Source organism: Leopardus geoffroyi, chromosome B4, assembly GCF_018350155.1.
Source record: "Leopardus geoffroyi isolate Oge1 chromosome B4, O.geoffroyi_Oge1_pat1.0, whole genome shotgun sequence".
Classification (NCBI taxonomy): domain Eukaryota; kingdom Metazoa; phylum Chordata; class Mammalia; order Carnivora; family Felidae; genus Leopardus; species Leopardus geoffroyi.
Genome location: NC_059341.1, coordinates 19,361,609 through 19,381,045, shown reverse-complemented (window position 1 = coordinate 19,381,045; position 19,437 = coordinate 19,361,609). Strand labels below are relative to the sequence as shown.

Below are 19,437 nucleotides of genomic sequence, written 5' to 3'. Positions count from 1 at the left end.
CATACAGGCTGGCTTTGTATAACGTGATTATGTGGGTACAAGACACTTCCTGACTTTTTGCCACTGGCCCTTCCATAGTGAACAGAGGTCATGGCCTCTGCTTTTAGTACATTTCCCTCCACCTTCCTCTTTCTCTTCGTTTATTGTGGCCACTTAATTTTTTTCCTTATCCTGGATTATTTGTGTGTTCTCACTCAGATAAGCAGTCTTCCCGAAGACTCTGCCCCTAACTCGGTTTGACTTTGGACTTTAAATGCATGATAAATTGTAATTCATACATTAATGAGTAGAAACGGCTTTTCAGATAGAAAAATGATAAGTTATTATATTACTTAAGATAATTCCCAAGGTTTTTATGTGTGTGTGTGTGTGTGTGTGTGTATCTGCCTAATGATAAAACTCATTCTCGTAAGCGGCATTTGCTTATTGTAATTAAATAAACTCCTGTAGTATGGCTAGGTGAATAAATATGAGTTTATTTACACTTTAGGATAAAGGAATCCTAAAAGCATCACCAGCTGAAATAAAAATTTGTGTTCCCATGGAAGGAAAATTAACGTTGGCGGTGAAAAAAGTTCAACTATGTAATGGTTACAAATGCAGAATTCTTACCTTGCAAGCCTTGTGTTGAATAAAACCCGCATTGTTCTTTCAATACATTATTCAGGTGAAATACAAAGGAGAGATAAAGCAGGCAACAGCCATCTCCGATCCTCCAGAGTTAAGAGGGCCAAAGAAAACCAGGAGAACATCAGCAATGTGTGATCATGTTGCTTTAAGTACTGTTTTCTATTTTATTGGATGGCAGTAGACAATGGGGGGCCCAGCACTTACACAGGTGAAGTCCCGTGATGATGCATTCTGTTGCTGGAGGGCCCGTGCCTGGAAGGTGGAGATAGGATTTCGCCCTTCTTTCTGTTGGGCTAGCACAACACTTCGTGCGTGCATTTATTTATCCGAGAACATGTTAACTGAATGCCTGCTCTGTTCTTGTTCTTGGGAAATTCAAAGATGAGTGAGGATTCTCAAGGCCTCTAGGAGAAACAGACAGAGGCATAAATACCCATTACGCATTAAGTGCTGTGACCATAATTAATAGTTATTGACTGTTTACGAGGCTTTTGGAGTACTTTACGCGCAGTGTGTCGTTTAACGATAAGCAAGTATTCCCTTTGCAAAGGGTTGTGGAAACGCAGAGAAGGAAGGGTATGTCCTTGAGAGAGAGAGGCAAACCCTCGGAGGAAGAGTAACATTTGAGTTGGATCTTGAAGAATTAATCACAGCTGGGGGGGTGGATGTCGTGAAGCAGTGCCTTCCTGGCGGAGCAAACTGAACCTGTTCACAGTCCAGGTTCTGTCCAAGGAGAGGAAGGTTTAGTGTGATGGGTGCATGTGATGAAAGACGGCAGAAGATGATGGTGAGAGAGAAATTGTGATTCGGGCTCTAAGGAGTCACGTCGGGAACCCCAGTGTTTCCTAAAGTATGGTTGGTATATAAATGATAGGTGCTTGGCGCGTGAGCAGGCCATGATTTAGGGATTGTATTGTTTTAATGTACCTCTTTTTCGAAAGGAAAGGATAGTCGTGTTCAATTTATCAGAGACACATAACACTCCCATAAAATAACTTTATTTGAAGATAATAGTGACCTAATTTAATGGAAGACGAATACTGCAAATCACAGCCCAGTTGATAGCTGGCCCGACATAAGGCAAGTGGTGTGTGCACGGTAGAAATTTGGACAATACAGAATAACGGGAAGAATGTGGACCCTGGTCTCCTGGCTTGATCCCAGCTCCAGCCCTTACCTGCTGTGTAACCTTTATAAGCCACCAACCTCTCCCAGCCTCAATTTCCTTATCTGTGACACAGGAGCCATACCATTAAGGGAGGTATTACCTGGAGAGCACTTAGCATATTTGTGAATGGATGAAAACAAGACATGAACAGTCGCCATTATCAGTTTGATTTCCCCAAACTTAGACCCACCAGAAATTGGTTACGATAGTTTCTCCACATCCGTAATGCCGTTCAGCAGACTTTTCCCCTCCGAGCTCTACTCGGAGTAATCTTTCCTTATATCCTGCCATCCGTAGAGATTACACTGGATCTTTTCTCACTTTACCGCAGACACAGACACAGACACAGAATCTGCCTAAACTCTCAATTACATATCACGGCACAGAGAAAGCCGCCCGCTGAGGAAAGCTGCCACACGGAAGGGGCCTGACCCTTTGTCATTTATTTTCCAGGCTTGTCAAGCTTCTCTTCACTGGCACACTCACGGTTAAGGGTGTGCATCCCGGGTCCATTTTATCTGCGGGCCCTGAAGGTCTTGTGATGTCTTAAAAAAAAAAAAAATTCCCTTACACTAAATTTAAACTCCGGAAGATCATTAAGACCGTCCCTGTGGAGTTCCTTATAATAGGATTTTAACCTCCAGTTTAACTTTTGCCTGTCAAAGATTCATTTGATGGACCTACTATTCTGTTTCTTTGTGCTGGAGGCTCATTTATTTCCCGGGGTGTTGCAGAATTGCCGGAAAACTGACCACAAATGTTGGGGCCTGATCCTCCAGCTAAGAAAGAGCACCTCAACACGGTAGGGCAGGAAAATTTCCATAAATGCGAGTCAGAGCACAGGCCTTCCCACGTGGGCGCTTTGTAGATAAGGAAACTTTGAGGTTCGGGGTGCGTTTCCGCAGTGACAGCCTGTCACGAAGGGGCAGGCATGGTGCCATCCTCCTTGCCGATGAGAGGAACGTAGGATTTTTATTTTTAAATACGAAATGGTAGTTTGCTAACGTTGCCTTTGTGCTCTGAAGAGAGGAACTCACGGAAGGGATCACTTATTATTCCCGGGACCGATCACACTCGGAGGGGGGCCCCCGACAAATGATGCGACGCAAAGAATAACAGCCAAAGGTAGAGTTCAAAACCATTCGGGCGAGAACAAGCTTGCAGCCTGGGCTCGTGGCGACGGTGAAGTCTGCTAGCGATGCGCAGGTCCCCGCGAACTCCTAAGGACGCTTCTTTTAATCTGTTGCAGACTGTGGGTGCACCTTTCCTTCACGTAACCCCACCCTGTCTCGCACCTTGTCTGTCTCTCAGCTCCGGTACAAAGAGCCGTGCCACAAAGCCACGCCCGTGAGCGTCACGCCAGAGATGGAGAGGGTGAGGAGAAACCAGGAGCAGCTGAGTGCGGCAAGTGTTTCCTCTGTGTTAGCAAGCGTCATGCACTTTTATTCTTCACAGTGCTCTCCGAAAAGCTCGAGCCCTCTACGGATCGGATGCTCTTTCCTGCAGTCCCATGCTCAAGGGCAGGAACTTTGGTTCTCCGGTGCAATCCGGGAAGTTTGGGGTTGTCTGGCTATGATTTAGCTGTGTTCGTTTAGTCAAGAAGTCTTCGTTAAGCACCCCAGGGTGCCAGGCGTGGTCCTGGTTGCTGGTACACAAAGATGGGTGAGACCTAGTTCCTGTCTCCACGGGCCTCATAGGTTCGTGGGTAAATCTCTCCTTTCAGGGAAGGACCTGGAGAGAAGTGGGTGTGTTGTCAACCTGAGAAGAAGAATTTAGCTGTTAGAAAAGAGCAGGAGAAGACCCGGCTTGACTGGGCTGCTAAGACATAACGTCAAGGCAGGGAACCTTGTAAATAAAATGAAAAACATTAGTCATCAATGATTTATTGCTAATAAAGGAACGAGAGTTAATAATTGTGAGATACTTCCAATATGGCATGTGTGCTGACCGCTTTCTCTGAACCCTTGAGGTCGGCGCAGTTTATTTCTCTGGTTTGTAGGTGTGGGAAGCTGAGTCTTGGAGAGGTCAGAGGACATGCCAGGGACCCACAGTTTGAAGGGCCGAGCTGGGATTTGACCCCAGGTCTGCCTGGGTGCCCCTGGGGACCCCAGGTGCCCCTTGCTAGCTATTTTTCCCATTTTTTGGACCCTTTTGTGGAACTTTTACCAGTATAAACAATAGCGTTCTTCCTCCCAAACGGGTAGTTTTGAAAGACTTTACAATGTGAGTGTGAGTTCTTACAGGTAGAGGAGAAAATCAGGCTGAACACCACCTGATCCTTATAATATCCCTGGAAGGCAGTAGGAGGGAGAGATCTTTAGCTTCTTTTGAAGGTGGAAGCCCCAGGTCAGAATGAGAGTAAATGGTCCTCCAGAGGACCAGTGGTCCTCCAGAATGAGAGTAAATGGCCCAGGCTGGGCCAGCAGCTTCGCTGTGGTTCTCTTGGAATGGTTCATTCCTGTGTTTCTCCCCTATATTCCCATTGCTTTTAGTGGTGGGATTTGCAGTTTGCTTTGGCATTGAACAGCAAAATATGTATTGAAACCATCATTTATTTATTTATTTAAAAAATGTCTTTATTTGGGGGAGAGTGCAAGCGGGGGAGGGGCAGAGAGAGGCGGACAGAGGTTCCTGAGCGGGCTCTGTGCTGACAGGCTGACAGCAGCGAGCCCGATGTGGGGCTCGAGCCCACGAATCACATGATCGTGACCTGAGCTGAAGTCGGACGCTCAACCGACTGAGCCCCCCAGGCACCCCTTGAAACATCATTTTAAAGAAGCACAACGCCATTTTGTGCTTGCCACATCAGAAGAATAAGGATCCAGGTGTGGACATGAACTGACCGGTTTCTGCATGTCTACTGTGGGGACAAGTGTGGAAAGATAGGGTTAATTTCGAGGCTCATGCTCTGTGGGGTGTGTGTGTGTGTGTGTGTGTGTCTTGACCATTCTGCTATCTACTAAAATTCTCATTTATCCTCCGCAGGTAAAATACAAAGGAGGGGTTAAACAAGCAACTTCAATTTCTGATCCACCAGAGCTGAAGAGAGCTAAAGAAAACCAGAAGAACCTCAGCAATGTGTGACCTTAGTAACTTTTTTTCCTTATGATAGCAAACGTATTCTCAACATGTCAGTGAAGAGTTGTGTTTATAAAGTTCTCAAGTTGATACTGTGCTCTCAGTTGACTGCCTGTCTAACTTGAAATGGTGTGGAGTGTTAGGTGTGGGAACAGCCAGGCATTCCGGGCTCCAGAGTTCCCAGTGACCGCCAGTTATGATTTTTGGCGACCGATTATTGTGGCTCCCTCTTGTCTGAACGCTTACAGTTGCTGTCGTTCTGCAAAGGGATGCGGCGATGGCTCCTAGTGTCTTGGCCCTTCGAATAAGCTTTCCCACTGCCTTTCTTACCTGTATGTGTTCTTGTTTGTTAGCCTGTCCAGCCCTGTCGCCCACTCCCAGCTCTAGTCGCTTTATTTTTGGATGATGACTTGGGGGGTAAAATTATAAAGTGTGCAAGCCTGCACAGGTCACACGGGACAGGCCCATTTTTCAGGGCACTTGTAAAGGGGGCTGTTAGTTTTTCCTCAAGCACCAACTCCTGGCCTGTTCTTGACCCCTTTCTGTTTTTGTAATCCATAGGTGTAGTTCACGGAGAGCATCTTTTTTTGAAGTCCTTGACATACAGATTGAGATCTCTGCGGGTGCCTGGGTAGCTCAGTCGGTTAAGTGTCTGACTTTGGCTCAGGTTATGATCTCGCGGGTTCTTGAGTCTGAGCCCCGCGTCAGGCTCTATGCTGACAGCTCAGAGCCTGGAGCCTGCTTCGGATTCTGTGGTCTCCCTCTCTCTCTGCCCCTCCCCTGCTCACATTGTGTCTCTCTCTCTCAAAGATTAAAAAAAAAAACAGTAAAAAAAATTTGATTGGGTTCTCTGGAAGAGGAAATCTAGAAATCTATTAGGCTCAAAGAAATATTTTATTCTTCAAACCTTTAAAGTCTTTGGGGGCAGATCATAAAACAAAGGCAGGCTGTTGTTTGGCCATTTTCCTAACAACTGTGTTTTGGAGAAGTAGGTGCCCATCTCTGCCCGATATATCTAGGGGCAAGGTTGATATAACTCCATTACTCTCAGAAAGGAACTCAGTTATTGAGAAGGAAGAATGGGGTCGTGGGAAGTGCAGCGACCAGTTTTTGGATGACCACGGTCGCCTATTTAGGCATCTTTTTGAAAACCCTGCTGCAGTTAATTACTAACAGACTACAACAGTATATGGGTACGAGTGCCTTTAAGCGATATCCATGAAAGACATTTCTTACCATGTTCCTTTGTGATCTAGTGCTCATGTCCGCTTTCCTGACAGTATGCCCATGTATTTGAGTGTACTCACAGTGACGTCATTCCCAGCCATAGACGCAGTGGGATGAATTGAAATCGATTTCAGATGCAAGCCTTGTAAATGTGGCTAGCCCTCCGAAGCCATCCTCTCTGTTTTCCGTTGTGCCCTTTTCTCGGCTAGCTCTTTAAGATAGCTACTGTGAGACTCTTATGTAGGTGAATGGATTCACCGTGCTCTTTATTTTTTATTCTCCGCAATGATAGGTTTATTATAAAGGTCAGCTGGGAAGAGCCACAGCTTTAAGTGTAACTCCTGAAATGGAAAGAGTGAAGAAGAATCAAGAAAATCTTAGTTCGGCAAGTTGCTTTTTTCATTTTGGTCCGTTACAAAGGATGCGTCCTTTATTATTTACTTGCAGTCTTTTTCTTGTTGTTGTTTTTTTTTTTTTCCCCGTGAAAATAAAACGTACTCTCAAGAAACATTTGTGATACATGCAGTAAGTCCACGTGTAATTTCAGATGATTTCCAAAAGCTGCCGTTGCGCAACCTGACGTCATCATGCAAGCCCTTCCTCGGTATTTCCAGATGTGACCAATGGTTACATTCAAAGTTTAGTTTTAAACTATATTATGCTCCTTTAAACAATGATTCATGTTACTTTAGCCAGTGTCTTTGAAAGTGGTGAAGTCTTTGATGCGTAAGTTAAATAATTGTCATTGTGCAGATGTATCCCATTGAATGTGAATTGTTAGATGTTCTCTGCAAAACAAAATCAGAAATGACTCATTACTCCAGAGTAGGGACCTAGAGGGAAAAAAAATCTTTAAATGCATTGCGTATAGCATTCAGTTATTCATTAAAGGCCCGTGGTGCACATCAGTGTCTTATTTGGATTGTGTGCTTTCTTTTAGTAAATATCAGGGCTTCAGTTCCGAATTGCACATATGTCCTCAGGTCCTCAATCGTTGCTTTCCTCATATCATGCATAACCAGCTTCATAGATAGCAGAGTTCTGCTGGTCAGTTATCAAGAAGATAGCTCATGCCTGGGAATCAGCATTTAGGGTTTACGGTTTACTGTTCGCCAGTGGCATTTCTGTCCAGAGATGCTGACCGTATTTGACATAAATTACCTTTAAGCTGTGGCTGCTTAGAAGGAAATTAGATCTGATACTCACAGTTTCTTATTCTCCACAATGGGAAAAAAAAATAAAAGGAAATAGAGGGATGCTTGGACTTGGTAGGTATATATTCTTCAACAGTGTTATGGTGGCAAACGGGGAAATATTAGAAACAGAAAAATAAATTTAGGTTTCATTTAGTGTGGATTTTTCCTGTTTAATTTAGTGTGGATTTTTCCACTGTTCCCGACTACACTGTTAGTGGATATCGCTCACTCACACGTTGGTTTTTGGTTAATCGAGAGATTTAGGTGGTTTTTGCTTTAGTTTTTAAAAGTGAACTTTGAGAGCAAAATTTTAGATTGTTACCCTAGAATGACCTGTAATTCACTGAACAACTTACTTGGGGAATCATTTTGAATTTGTTGTAGATGTGTCACTCATTTGGAAAGTTTGAAAACGTGGCGTAATGTTTTCTCTTACAATTGTCGTGTTGTTTAAGTACGTTCTACTGTGTCCTTTGCAGGTAAAATATACCCAGGACCATAAACAGATGAAAGGTAGACCAAGTCTGATTTTAGATACGCCTGGTCTGAGATATGTCAAAGAAGCACAAAATCATATTTCCATGGTAGGGTACAACCAGCTTCTTCTTCTCATGACTAAAACATACTAAGGAACGGCCCCACCCGGTATACAGAAGGCGTTGTTCACCATTAATCTGGATAACTAACCAGCATGAATGCAAAGCAAAACGCAGATGGGACCCTCCCTTGGAGGGGGGGGGGGTGACCGCTAACCACACTGAAATGTAATGGAAATATTTAGTCTAATAAAGTAATTTTTCTCAGTGATATTTGGGGTGTGTTTTTATTTCTAACATGACTACTCTAAATGCATTTTGTGAAAGACATTTGCTTGGACTTCTTTTCAGTTAATTTTAAGACAGAGCTTGGTATGTTTACATGTTGCAAAGAATGTAAAAGTTAGGTATGTTTTTTTTTAAGACAGTTGCCTGAGATATAATTTATCGGCCATAAGGTTTCTTCATTTAAAGTGTGCAATTCAGTGGTATATAGTAAGATTTACAGAATTGAATAACTACCACTGTAATCCAATATCAGAACATGAAAAAAATGTGTGTTTGAACTGTGTGTGTGTGTGTATATATATATATATATATATATATATATATATATATACAAAAAAAAATCATGTCAATGTGTGGAAATAGAGTATCATTTTAAAACCTATTAAAAGTTTAAAAATAGAAAATTAACTTATACCTAAGTTAGTACATTTTAGGACATTGCCAGGATTAAACAATATATATCTTTTAAACCTTCTCACCGATATACCGGTTTATATATAATTTAAAAGAGCTTCTAACCGTAATGAGGAAAACCGTTGTGAAAATCTCAGCACTTGATTTCTGATGCTAGGAAGCTGACATTTCAGACACTATTTTCGGAGTAATTGGAAAAGACACATCTGTGTGGAAAATAGTCTAGATGTAGTTGATTCTGTAACAGTTGCCGTTATGTCGAAATTGTGTGAGCTCTGTTAACAATCAGGAAATTTCAGTTGGAGTTTATGTTGTTTTTCCTTTTTTTCAGGTAAAATATCATGAAGACTTTGAAAAGACAAAGGGCAGAGGCTTTACTCCTGTTGTAGATGACCCCGTGACAGAGCGAGTGAGGAAGAACACCCAAGTTGTCAGCGATGCGGCCTACAAGGGCGTCCATCCTCACATTGTGGAGATGGACCGGAGACCTGGAATCATTGTTGGTAAGCTGACGGTTCTCAGCAGGTGTGCACGGTCAAAAAGGTGGTCCTTGCCCCCGCTGTAGAATCAGCCTCCTTATTCATGGGACTCGTCCTCAAATGTTGGATGTGGTGCCCAATTGAAAAGGGATGACAGGCTAAGTGTTAACTGTTTGTGCCACATTGAATGGGATTCATGATCCTTGTCAGCTATCATCGCACATCTTTTGGATTATTGGAGCTTCTCTGTCTTCAATAACTTGCTGGTCTTAAGAGTGTTCTTACTTCTTAAGCCAAGGAGCGGCCCAGATACCAGCCAGGAGTGATAACAAAGGCCGGACAATTGTTTTCTCTTCCTTTAGCTAACGTACTTGAGCAATGCCTTGTACTGCAGACATTGTCTACATGGGGGACAGAAATAATAGAACTGATCCCATGTAGGACCTTTTACCACAAATAGTGCCAGAGAGATTCTGATGGTATTCCACAATATGAAGAGCTTATATTTTTTTTTTTTAATTTTTTTTAACGTTTATTTATTTTTGAGACAGAGAGAGACAGAGCATGAACGGGGGAGGGTCAGAGAGAGGGAGACACAGAATCGGAAACAGGCTCCAGGCTCTGAGCTGTCAGCACAGACCCCGATGCGGGGCTCGAACTCACGGACCGCGAGATCATGACCTGAGCCTAAGTCGGCCGCTTAACTGACGGAGCCACCCAGGCTCCGTTTTTGATATTTTTTTTGATATTATCCCCGAGTGGGGATAACCGAGAGCTGTCTGCACGTGCCATAAATCTGAGAGGAAGGAAACTTCTCACTATTCCTCCTAGTTTGTCTGGGCGCATGTTCGGAACAAAGTTTTGAATGGTGGCTGAGACAGCAGTGATCACACCGGAATCTAAGGCAGGGCTAGAAAGGACAGTTACTGAGTTTTCGGTACGCACAAACGACCCATACTTCCAAATGATTGTTCTTCTTCAGAGCAGTTAGCGTCTGAATTTTTGTAGCTAGCCCAGTTCTAAAGCTCAGATAATATTTTTGGGAACCATGCAACATGCTCACCAGCAATCTCCATGTGAAGTTAGCTTCATCTTCACAAGTAAGAGCTTGCCTTTTGGAACTAGTGAAAGGCCATTTAGAGGTGAGCTGAGGGACGGAGGTGCGTATCTGACAGGGTAATGTCTTCATATAAAACAACGGTACTGAAGTCAGGGCGTAAGTTTGTTGAGTGATTATTAAGTGAATCTGCAAGTCTTTTCCAAGAGGGATTCCAAATAGATTGACACACCTTGCAGATAGCTCTGCACACCTTCCAAAGTTGATTGTTTAAAAGAATCATATTCAGTTGGGTGGATGGGTTGAGATGTTTTTGTTGACAATAACATGGAATTCGTTTCTTTTCTTTTCTTAAAAATTGTTTTAAAAATGTTTATTTTTGGGAGGGAGAGAGAGAGAGAATAAGTCGAGGAGAGGCAGAGAGAGAGGGAGACACAGAATCTGAAGCAGGCTCCGAGCTCTGAACTGTCAGCACAGAGCCCGACGCGGGGCTTGAACTCACAAAGCGTGAGATCATGACCTGAGCCGAAGTTGGACGCTTAACTGACTGAGCCACCCAGGTGTCCCTAGAAATTGCTATTTTTTTCTAAATGCAACATACATGTCTCTAAATTATTCCCATACTGGGTAATCCAGAGGTCGGTGCATTTCTTCTTTTGGGGGGGAGACTGTTTTCCACTGAGGACTTCCCTACGAAGCCCCAAAATGCAGTACATTCCACAAACGAACTTTTGAACCAGGCAGGGAGTAACTGAAGTGAGTTATTTTTAAAGTTTACTTATTTATGTTTTGAGAGAGAGAGGGAATCCCAAGCAGGCTCCACACTGTCAGTGGGGAGCCCACCGTGGGGCTTGAACTCATGAACCGTGAGATGACCTGAGCCGAAGTCAAGAGTTGGATGCTTCTGCTGAGCATCCAGATGCCCTCAGGAGAGAAGTTTCTGTTCTTTCTTTGGTTTTCTCGGATCGAAACCTCTCAGTCACTCCCTGGGAATTACTCACATGTCCTTAATCAGCAGTTTATGTCAAACATTTTACTTCTTTGAGCACGAGTGTTGGGGGTTCAGGGATGCGGGGGGGTGTCTGGTATGCATGTGTGTTGGGTGATGAGTCACAGGCTGCAGACAGAAGGACAATGAAAAATAAACCAGGCAACTTAAATTTGCTCACAAGATTTTCTTACCAAATCTATGTGGGTGCGACTGTCCCTTCGTTCTCTGATGTCTGCAGGACCGTGGGTTTGCCTCTACGTGTTTGCTTCTTATGTACATCTTTTTCCAGACTTGTGCTTGACTCCGGTGCTGACTTTTTAAGATTCGTTCTTGATTTGTTGATTTCTTCCTTTTGGTAAAAGACCTCAAAGTTTGGCGCACAGATCCTGGCTCCATCTTCGACATTGATCCCCTGGAAGACAATATTCAGTCTAGAAGTCTCCATATGCTCTCTGGTACTGCTTACGTTTTGAGTTCCTCCTCATTTACGTGGTTTTGTCCTCAAAGGGCAGCTCATCTGAGCCTTAGAGGCACCTGGTGCCAACTGTGAATTGTGAATTTTTAAAGTTGAGGATTTGAAAAACCAAAAAAAAAAAAAAAAAAAAAAAAAAATGCCATGCTGCTTTAAAATGCCATTCATCATGCATGAAAACAAACCTCGCAAAACAGCTTTTTAATATATCGGACCTAGATTAGTTTGTCCCAGGTTCACCTGGAAAGGTGTCCAGAGCTTCCTTGTTTCTGCTTTTCATTAGTGAATGTGATTTGATAGGTTTTCTGGGCTTTCAAATGCAATTATTTGGATTGCGTTAAACTGCTAAGATATAAAGGAGATTCGTTTCTCCTTTATATAAAAGGTGGGGGAGGTGTCCTATATAGCATCATGAATGTGTTAAAATAAAATAGACTTTTTGGTACCCTTAAAATTTATCTCTGAGTTTTTGTATAATGCAGAATTTATGGCGTATGTCGCAAGTTCACTCGACTTTTAATTTAGACCGCATGTTTCTAATTAAAAGCAAAAACTGAATGGCTTGGATATTTGGGTACAGGGATAGCATGCTTTGGCATTTCAGACTTTCAGACAGTGTTGAACACACAGAAGCCTTGACAGTTATGCAGTTATTTCAAACAATATAAATAGATGTATTATATCCTTTGGGTCTGTCTCTACCCCCTGATTTATATTCTACATTTAGTTACTGACATTAATAAAATGGAAAGCCCAAGGGAAAATAGGGACTCTAATACTTTTGTCCTCGGTTTGATCTACATAAGCAGCCAAGCTCTCATTAAATTTTCTGAAGATAAAGAAAAGGCAACAAATACTTACGCTTGGCGATTCTTAAAAACAATTATGTATAACCAGATGCTATGTTTGATAGAAACATTTTAGTTTGCTAGTGTTTCCTTAGTTCTTGTTAATTCCCCACCCCACCCCCATTTCTCCTTCAAAATCTACACTTAAAATGAGCATAAGTGATTGTTCAACCTTGATGCACTTGACACAGCATATGTGGAAGTTTGGTAACAGGTGGCTAGAACTTGTAATGCCTGAGCTTTGGGATTTTTATTTATAAGAGACCTGCTTTGTGTCCTTGTTACATTTTTTTCAGTAATTTTTTTGTTGTGGTTCTTCAAGTCACTTAATCACAAATACGAATATTTTCCTTCCGCTGTAGAAAAGGCAAGTCACTATAGGAGACATCGTTCTCGCTCTCATTCGAGCAGTACTTTTGGCACAGGTCTGGGAGACGACAAGTCAGAAATATCCGAGATTTACCCCAGCTTTTCATGCTGCAGTGAGGTAACCAGGCCGTCGGACGAAGGAGGTAGTAAATTTGAATCAGTCTCAGAGAACAATAATACAGTTTTGCAAACCTGTCGTAAGCGTGCCTAACATTCTTCACCTTTGCACAAACATGTAGCCTGGGTGTGTTTGAAAATTTTAAATTCTGTTCAGAAAGTGGAGTCCTTTTCTTTTATACTACTAACTTGCATTCCTGTACGTTTGTTTTTTCCTGTCTTTCTTCACTATTTTCACCGCCAATGGATTTTTATTGACAAAAGGGTCTTGGGACCTGCTGTGTGAGTTTGTTGCATGATGGTGTGATGGAGGTACACAGCCAGAGTGGACACTTGGGTTCTGTGGAGTTTGTGTTTGATTTCCATTGAGGGAAATCAATCTTACAGTTATATTGGAACAGCTAGAAGGGGTTGCTATGAATTCGTGTGCATTTATTATTATTTTATTATTACTTTTTTTCAAGTTTACTTATTTATTTTGAGACAGAGAGAGCGAGTGCGTGCAAGTGGGGGAGGGGCAGAGAGAGAGGAGCCGAAAGCGCAGAGCCCGATGTGCGGCCCTGACTCAGGAACCATGACACCTGAGTCAAAGTGGGACGCTTAACCGACTGAGCCACCCAGGCGCCCCTTGTGTGCGTTCTAACGTTGATATACATTTGCAGACAGAGTTAGATCTTGCCTAAAAGAAATCGGCTGTAGGGGCGCCTGGGTGGCTCAGTTGGTTGAGTGCCCAAGTTCCGCTCAGGTCGTGATCTCACAGTTCGTGGGTTCGAGCCCCGCGTCGGGCTCTGGGCTGACAGCTCAGAGCCTGGAGCCTGTTTCAGATTCTGTGTCTCCCTCTCTCTCTGCCCCTCGCCTGCTCACACTCTGTCTCTCTCTCTCTCAAAGATAAATAAACATAAAAAGAATTAAAAAAAAAAAGAAATTGGCTGTGATACTTGAGATACGAGATTTAAAAACAAAACAAAACTGGAAAATACTGTTCATTGTTAATAATCTTCCCTATGTTTTATGTAGTCATCCCTTCTCCGGTTTTCTATATCCAAACCGGCAGATTACATCTAGACCTTTTAGTTGAAATTATTTTGGATGTTCAACTAATCCTGCTGACAAAGGTCTTATTAAAAGTTAAGACCATGGAGCACCTCCATTTAAGTGCCATGGGGAAGGAGGTGAGGGGTCTGAAGCACATAAGAATAAAAAGAACCCTGAATTTCCTCTTCAACCACAGAGGTCCTATCGCTGACATCCCAACGGCAGGAAATTTTGATGCTGAGCAACTTAACATGGGGGTGAGGGGCGGTTGCGGAGAAAGCAAAGTGACCAAAGACCTGATAAAACCGTGAAAGCCCTTGCAATTGTATGATTGGTGTTTTTTTGTTTTTTTTTTTTCATCCATTCAAATAAAGCACTTATGAGGTTAGAGTCAATTACATCCTATACATCTTAAACTGCATATTTAGACTGGCCTTAGCTGGGTCGAAAGTTTTGTTTTCTTTGATGTTTCAGTTTTACTGAGGTACAATTGACATGTGAAATTGTAAGGTATCCGAAGTGTCCAATGGGATGGTCTGATATGTGAGTACATTTGTGAAATGGACTCCCCCCCACCCCCCCCAGCTGGTTACTTAGCACATCCGTCACGTCACATAGTTATCTTGTGTGTGTGTGTGAGAACGTTAAAGTTCTACTTTTCTAGCAAATTTCAACGATACGATACAGTGTTGTCAACTGTCGTCACCACGTTATACGTTAGATTCTCGGAGCTTGTTCTCCATATAGCTCCAAGTTTCTACCCCCTTTCCAACCCCTCCCTGTTTTCCCCACGCTCCAGCCCCCGGGCAACCACTTTTGTGCTGTTTCTATGAGTTTGCCTTTCGTTTGTCTGTTTGGTTTGGTTTGGTTTTTAAGATCCCACCTTACTAGGACGTTTTTAAAGATCTCTTTTCTCTATGATTCTAATGAAATGTTTGTCAGGTACTTTTGCCGTCTTGTAGACACAGCAGTCATGGGGGAGCTTCCTTTTCTGTGGCTGGTTCTCTAACAAAGGGTTCAGTAACTTCTTGAGTTTTTTGATTTTGGACTTGGGGTTATTGATTTCTCCCTTTGGTGTCCTCTGGGGTTCTGGAGGTATGGAATAATGCCGATGTTTGATGAGACGAGCAAAATGCAAAGCAAATACAAGAATAAACTCGGAGCCATTGTAGTCAACTTTACTCAGTCCAGTGTTTTAGAGTTGATGCGATGTACCTTAGAGACTCTGCTTCAGCAGTGACCCTTCGACTTCACGTCTGTGCACCCAATGCAGCATTCATTCATTTATTCACCGAATGTTTACTGAGTGTTCTTTTACACCAGCCAAGAGCTCAGATCTGGTGATGCATAGTGCAGTGAGCAAAAGAGATGTGCATCTGCTCTAAGGGACTCGGAGTCTGGTGGGGGACTCTGACATGAAACAGATACTGACCCACGTAATGTATAATTAAGAACAGAGAAGGGGCTTTGAGGGGGAGAGCGTGGGGGCCGCAAGATGTACAACCGGGGAATTTGATCTGGCCTTGATGTCAGGGAAGCCTTCCCAGAGAAGGAGGATTTGAGCCGAAACGCAAATGCTAAATGATGTTAACTGGGCCAAGGAGGCTTTGGGAGAAAAATGTCTTTGCGAGAGAGAACGGAGCACTGAGATGGTGTGTGGGTGAGATGTTCGAATGGAGGTGTCGAGTAGGCAATCAGAGTCCAGAAGGAAGGCTACACTGGAGGTCGATGTGGAAGGTGTCAGTGATGAGGACTGGGATGAGCCTGCGTAGAGAAGAATTCAGACCCCCTCCGCCAAACGTCTCCAGTCCCTCTGCACCTGCTGACTCTCCATTCTCTGTCCCCAGGACTGCACTGTGAAAACCCGCTGTTGTTGGCTTCTCTCTTCTTTCTCTTCCCAAGCCATACCTTCTCTTTTCTGATTACTTCTAGCAAAAGGACCCCATTCTATGCCAAACGGAATGAGAAAATGTCTCCATTGAAAGACAGTATAGGGGCGCCTGGGTGGCGCAGTCGGTTAAGCGTCCGACTTCAGCCAGGTCACGATCTCGCGGTCCATGAGTTCGAGCCCCGTGTCGGGCTCTGGGCTGATGGCTCAGAGCCTGGAGCCTGTTTCGGATTCTGTGTCTCCCTCTCTCTCTGCCCCTCCCCCGTTCATGCTCTGTCTCTCTCTGTCCCCAAAATAAATAAACGTTGAAAAAAAAAAATTAAAAAAAAAAAAAAAAAAGAAAGACAGTATACATACATATTCTTATATTTATGCCAGAATGTAAGATTAACACTTGATTGAGAGGGCATAATTACATTTTTTAAAATGGAGGAATTTCAGACGCCATGTTAGGTGGCGGTGGGGGTTGGGGGCTGGATTTCTGACAGGAAGGTGTATCTCAGTAGCTTAAATAATGGCTTGTAAAATGCCTTTGAAAATGCCTTGTCATTCTCAGCCCCCCGTTATGGGGTCAAGGTGCTCTGCTTTTAGTGACGTTTCCTAGTTTGGAAAATGGATACTGAAGTACGAAGCAGAAGTAAAGATGTACCAGTAAGCGTTCTAACGTACATACAAGTATGTGTAACACCAGATGTCTGTGTTAATTTGAAAAGATTTTAGAATACATGGGAACATGCTCCCAACTCCATTGATTTTAAGGGAGGCAAGACGCATTCCAGCTGTTGGCACCTTGTGTCTGTATTCAGATGATCAGTGATATACCAAACCCAATATGTTCAAAGCAATATCCCCGCCCCCCACCTTCCCCCCACAACAGTCTGCTCTTTCCCAGGTTTTCAGTTTGCTAAATGGCAACCGCACCCGTCCAGGTACTGAGGTCAAAGCCTTTGGAGTCATCCTTGACCCTTGTTGTTTACTCACACCTACCTCCAACCCATTAGCAAATCTTATCAGCTCCACCGGGAAAAACATACGCAGAATCTGACTGCTTGGGCCCCCCTCTGCCCTCACTCCGCGTTTCCAGTGGGGCCCTCCTTGCCTCGGACCATCACGGTAGCTTCCTGACCGCTTTCCTGTTCCTGCTCTTGCCTCTCAGGCCGCCAGCCCTCTGTCCTGCTCTTTCCTCCACCTGGTAGCCAGAAGGGATCTTTCCGAAAGTCCAATCACGTCATTCTTCTGCTACCATTTCATTCTGGATATAACCCAAATCCTCACCGTTGCCTGCTCTGGGCCCTGGCTACTTCCCCAAGCTCGTCTCTTTCCATTCTCGGAACACTCCTGTGGTCCCCGCTTCCCTCAAACCTTCCAAGCAAGCTCCCACCCTGTACTGCCGCCTTGTACGTAACTGCTTCCCTGCCTGGAACATTCCCTCTCATCCCCATATTTGCTTTGGCCGAATCCCGTTTTTCTCCATAATTCTGCTCAGAAGTCACTTTATTTGGAGACACCTCCCTCTGACTCCCAGAGACAAAGTAGCACTTTTCCTGTCTGTCCCTTTTTTTCTCCTTCACTAGCACTTGGTACCATCTGAGATATTATATATCTATTTATTTGCTTGTCTGTCTCTGCCTCGCTAGAATAGAAGCCCTGCAAGAGAGATATTGGTTCTTTTGTTCACGACTCTGTCACCAGCTGTGAAGAATAAACACTCAGCAAGTATTGGGTGAATGAATGAAATGGCCAAATTAATATTTTTTTTCCTGTTTCTTTTTTTTTTTTTTTTTAATTGACATATGATTGACATGTAATGTGGTAGTAGTTTCGGGTATACAAGAAACTAAGATCTTAAAAACTAGAACTGTGTGCATAAATATATACACTATAATTATTATTTTTTTTTTAAATAAAAGGCTGTTGTGGAAGGCTTTCAAGGAAATTCTCCCATTTTTGTTTGGATGATGTTTTGATATGTTTCAAGGACATTAAAGCATAGCTGAAAAATAACCTAAAATAGAAACATTCCCAGTGTTTTGTTTTGTTTTGTTTTTTTTCTCCTGATGGTGAAGGGAGGAAGCAGTACCCATGACTTCTTAGTTTCTTTGAAATTTAGGGTCCCCTTTGAAATGTGTACTATGCTGGGCCCTGGGAAGGAGGTGCTGATTGACTCTGTAGAAGGAAGCAACTTTTATGGTCTTGACGGCTGTTTGATGAAAACCTTTGGTGTCTTTAGTTAATCATATGTATTGGTTTAAGTACCATTCTAGAAACGGAATAGAATTTTAAAACCGTACTTGTTAGTGGTAAGATGAAGAAAAAAAGACAACGTAAGTATTTGGAAACGCCAGCTTTTCTTCCATACTCGATTTTTTTTTTTTTTTTTTTTTTTTTTTTTTTTTTTTTTTTTTTTTTTAGATACAGATTAGGATTTTATAGGATAAAATGTGCTAAGTCCCAGCGAGATGTCCTTGGAGATTGGGTTATCTCCCTGCTGTCGAGGGTGTGTGTGTGACCGTGCTGCACTTTAGTGGACACAGCTGTGTGCCACAGGACGAGGCTTTGGACTTCACCCTGGCTGTCTCCTCCTTGAACTGAGGTCTCTGGAGAGCATCTAACTTGATTAGGCACAGAGTCCACTTGTGTAACAAGAGGGACATAGAACAAGAAGCTCTCAAAGATATTTTACACTTCCTAAACTACTTGCCATAAATTTACATAAACTTCCCCCCCCCCTTTCTTTTCTGTGTATGAGAATACGTTTATGTTCTAAAATTGATCTGTTCTACTTTGTGAATTAAGTAGCTGGGCAGTTATGAGAGTCATCATTTTAGGGTTCTTCTTATGAGTCAGAGGAAATTCTGTTAGGATAAAGGATTAAACAATCGGCTCATTTCCTTGAGGCAAAAGTACCTTGTTTTCGTCATTCACATTTGGTTTTCATGAGCATTAGCATAGAAGCCTTCTCCTTTAAGTTTTTATCGTTGTTTTCTTTATGTGTTTCTCATGATATTTTCCCATCTAGCTTTGATTGCTGAATATTTTCCTTTTCTTATGCGATTATTTTGAGCTTTCTTACTTTTCCATCTACTTTCCAAGGTATTAAGTTACCAAAGCATTTTCATGTTACATCTCTACTGTGTTACTTTGATTCAATAAAGGAGGCTTTTTATTTAAACTTGATCTGATTTTGTTTTGATTCTTGAATAGTATCATTTGAAATTACCTTTATTGCCTTTTGGTATCAGATTAGGTTAACTTGTTTTCATTCGACACGCAGTTCATTGAGTTGGAAATACTCTTGATGTCTCCTGCTCGGTTCACTGCAAGGTTTTCTCTGATCTCTGTGTTTGTCTTCCACACACTTGTCTGCAACGTGTATTTGCCTCCCGGTACGACTTTGTGTTTCTTTGGTTTCCCCTAACTCGCAGTGTTCTGTGTTGCTGGTGTTCCTGTGTGTTTGCAGTCTTGCCCAGTGTCTACCCTTCTCAGTTTGAACTCGTGTTTCATTTTGCTTCAGGTATTTTATGTGCTTCTGTTTCCCTTGAGAGCGTACAAGGGTATGGGGGTGCGACAGGGAAAGAAAGACAGAGGTACTTTTTAAAATGGACATTTTGGGTTTTCCAGCCTTGTGAACTTTTTCAGTTCTG

The 19,437-nt window shown here is 42.9% G+C and overlaps 1 protein-coding gene across 1 annotated transcript in view; it reads left to right on the top strand.

The window, feature by feature from the left end:
• The window catches only part of NEBL (nebulette), a 111,024-nt gene that overhangs the window by 68,456 nt on the left and 23,131 nt on the right, over positions 1-19,437 (top strand). The window contains 9 exon segments of the mRNA XM_045464332.1: positions 668-719; positions 722-759; positions 3,110-3,202; positions 4,784-4,876; positions 6,396-6,488; positions 7,779-7,883; positions 8,869-9,040; positions 11,427-11,519; positions 12,747-12,896. Coding sequence (XP_045320288.1) covers positions 668-719; positions 722-759; positions 3,110-3,202; positions 4,784-4,876; positions 6,396-6,488; positions 7,779-7,883; positions 8,869-9,040; positions 11,427-11,519; positions 12,747-12,896 — 889 coding nt within the window.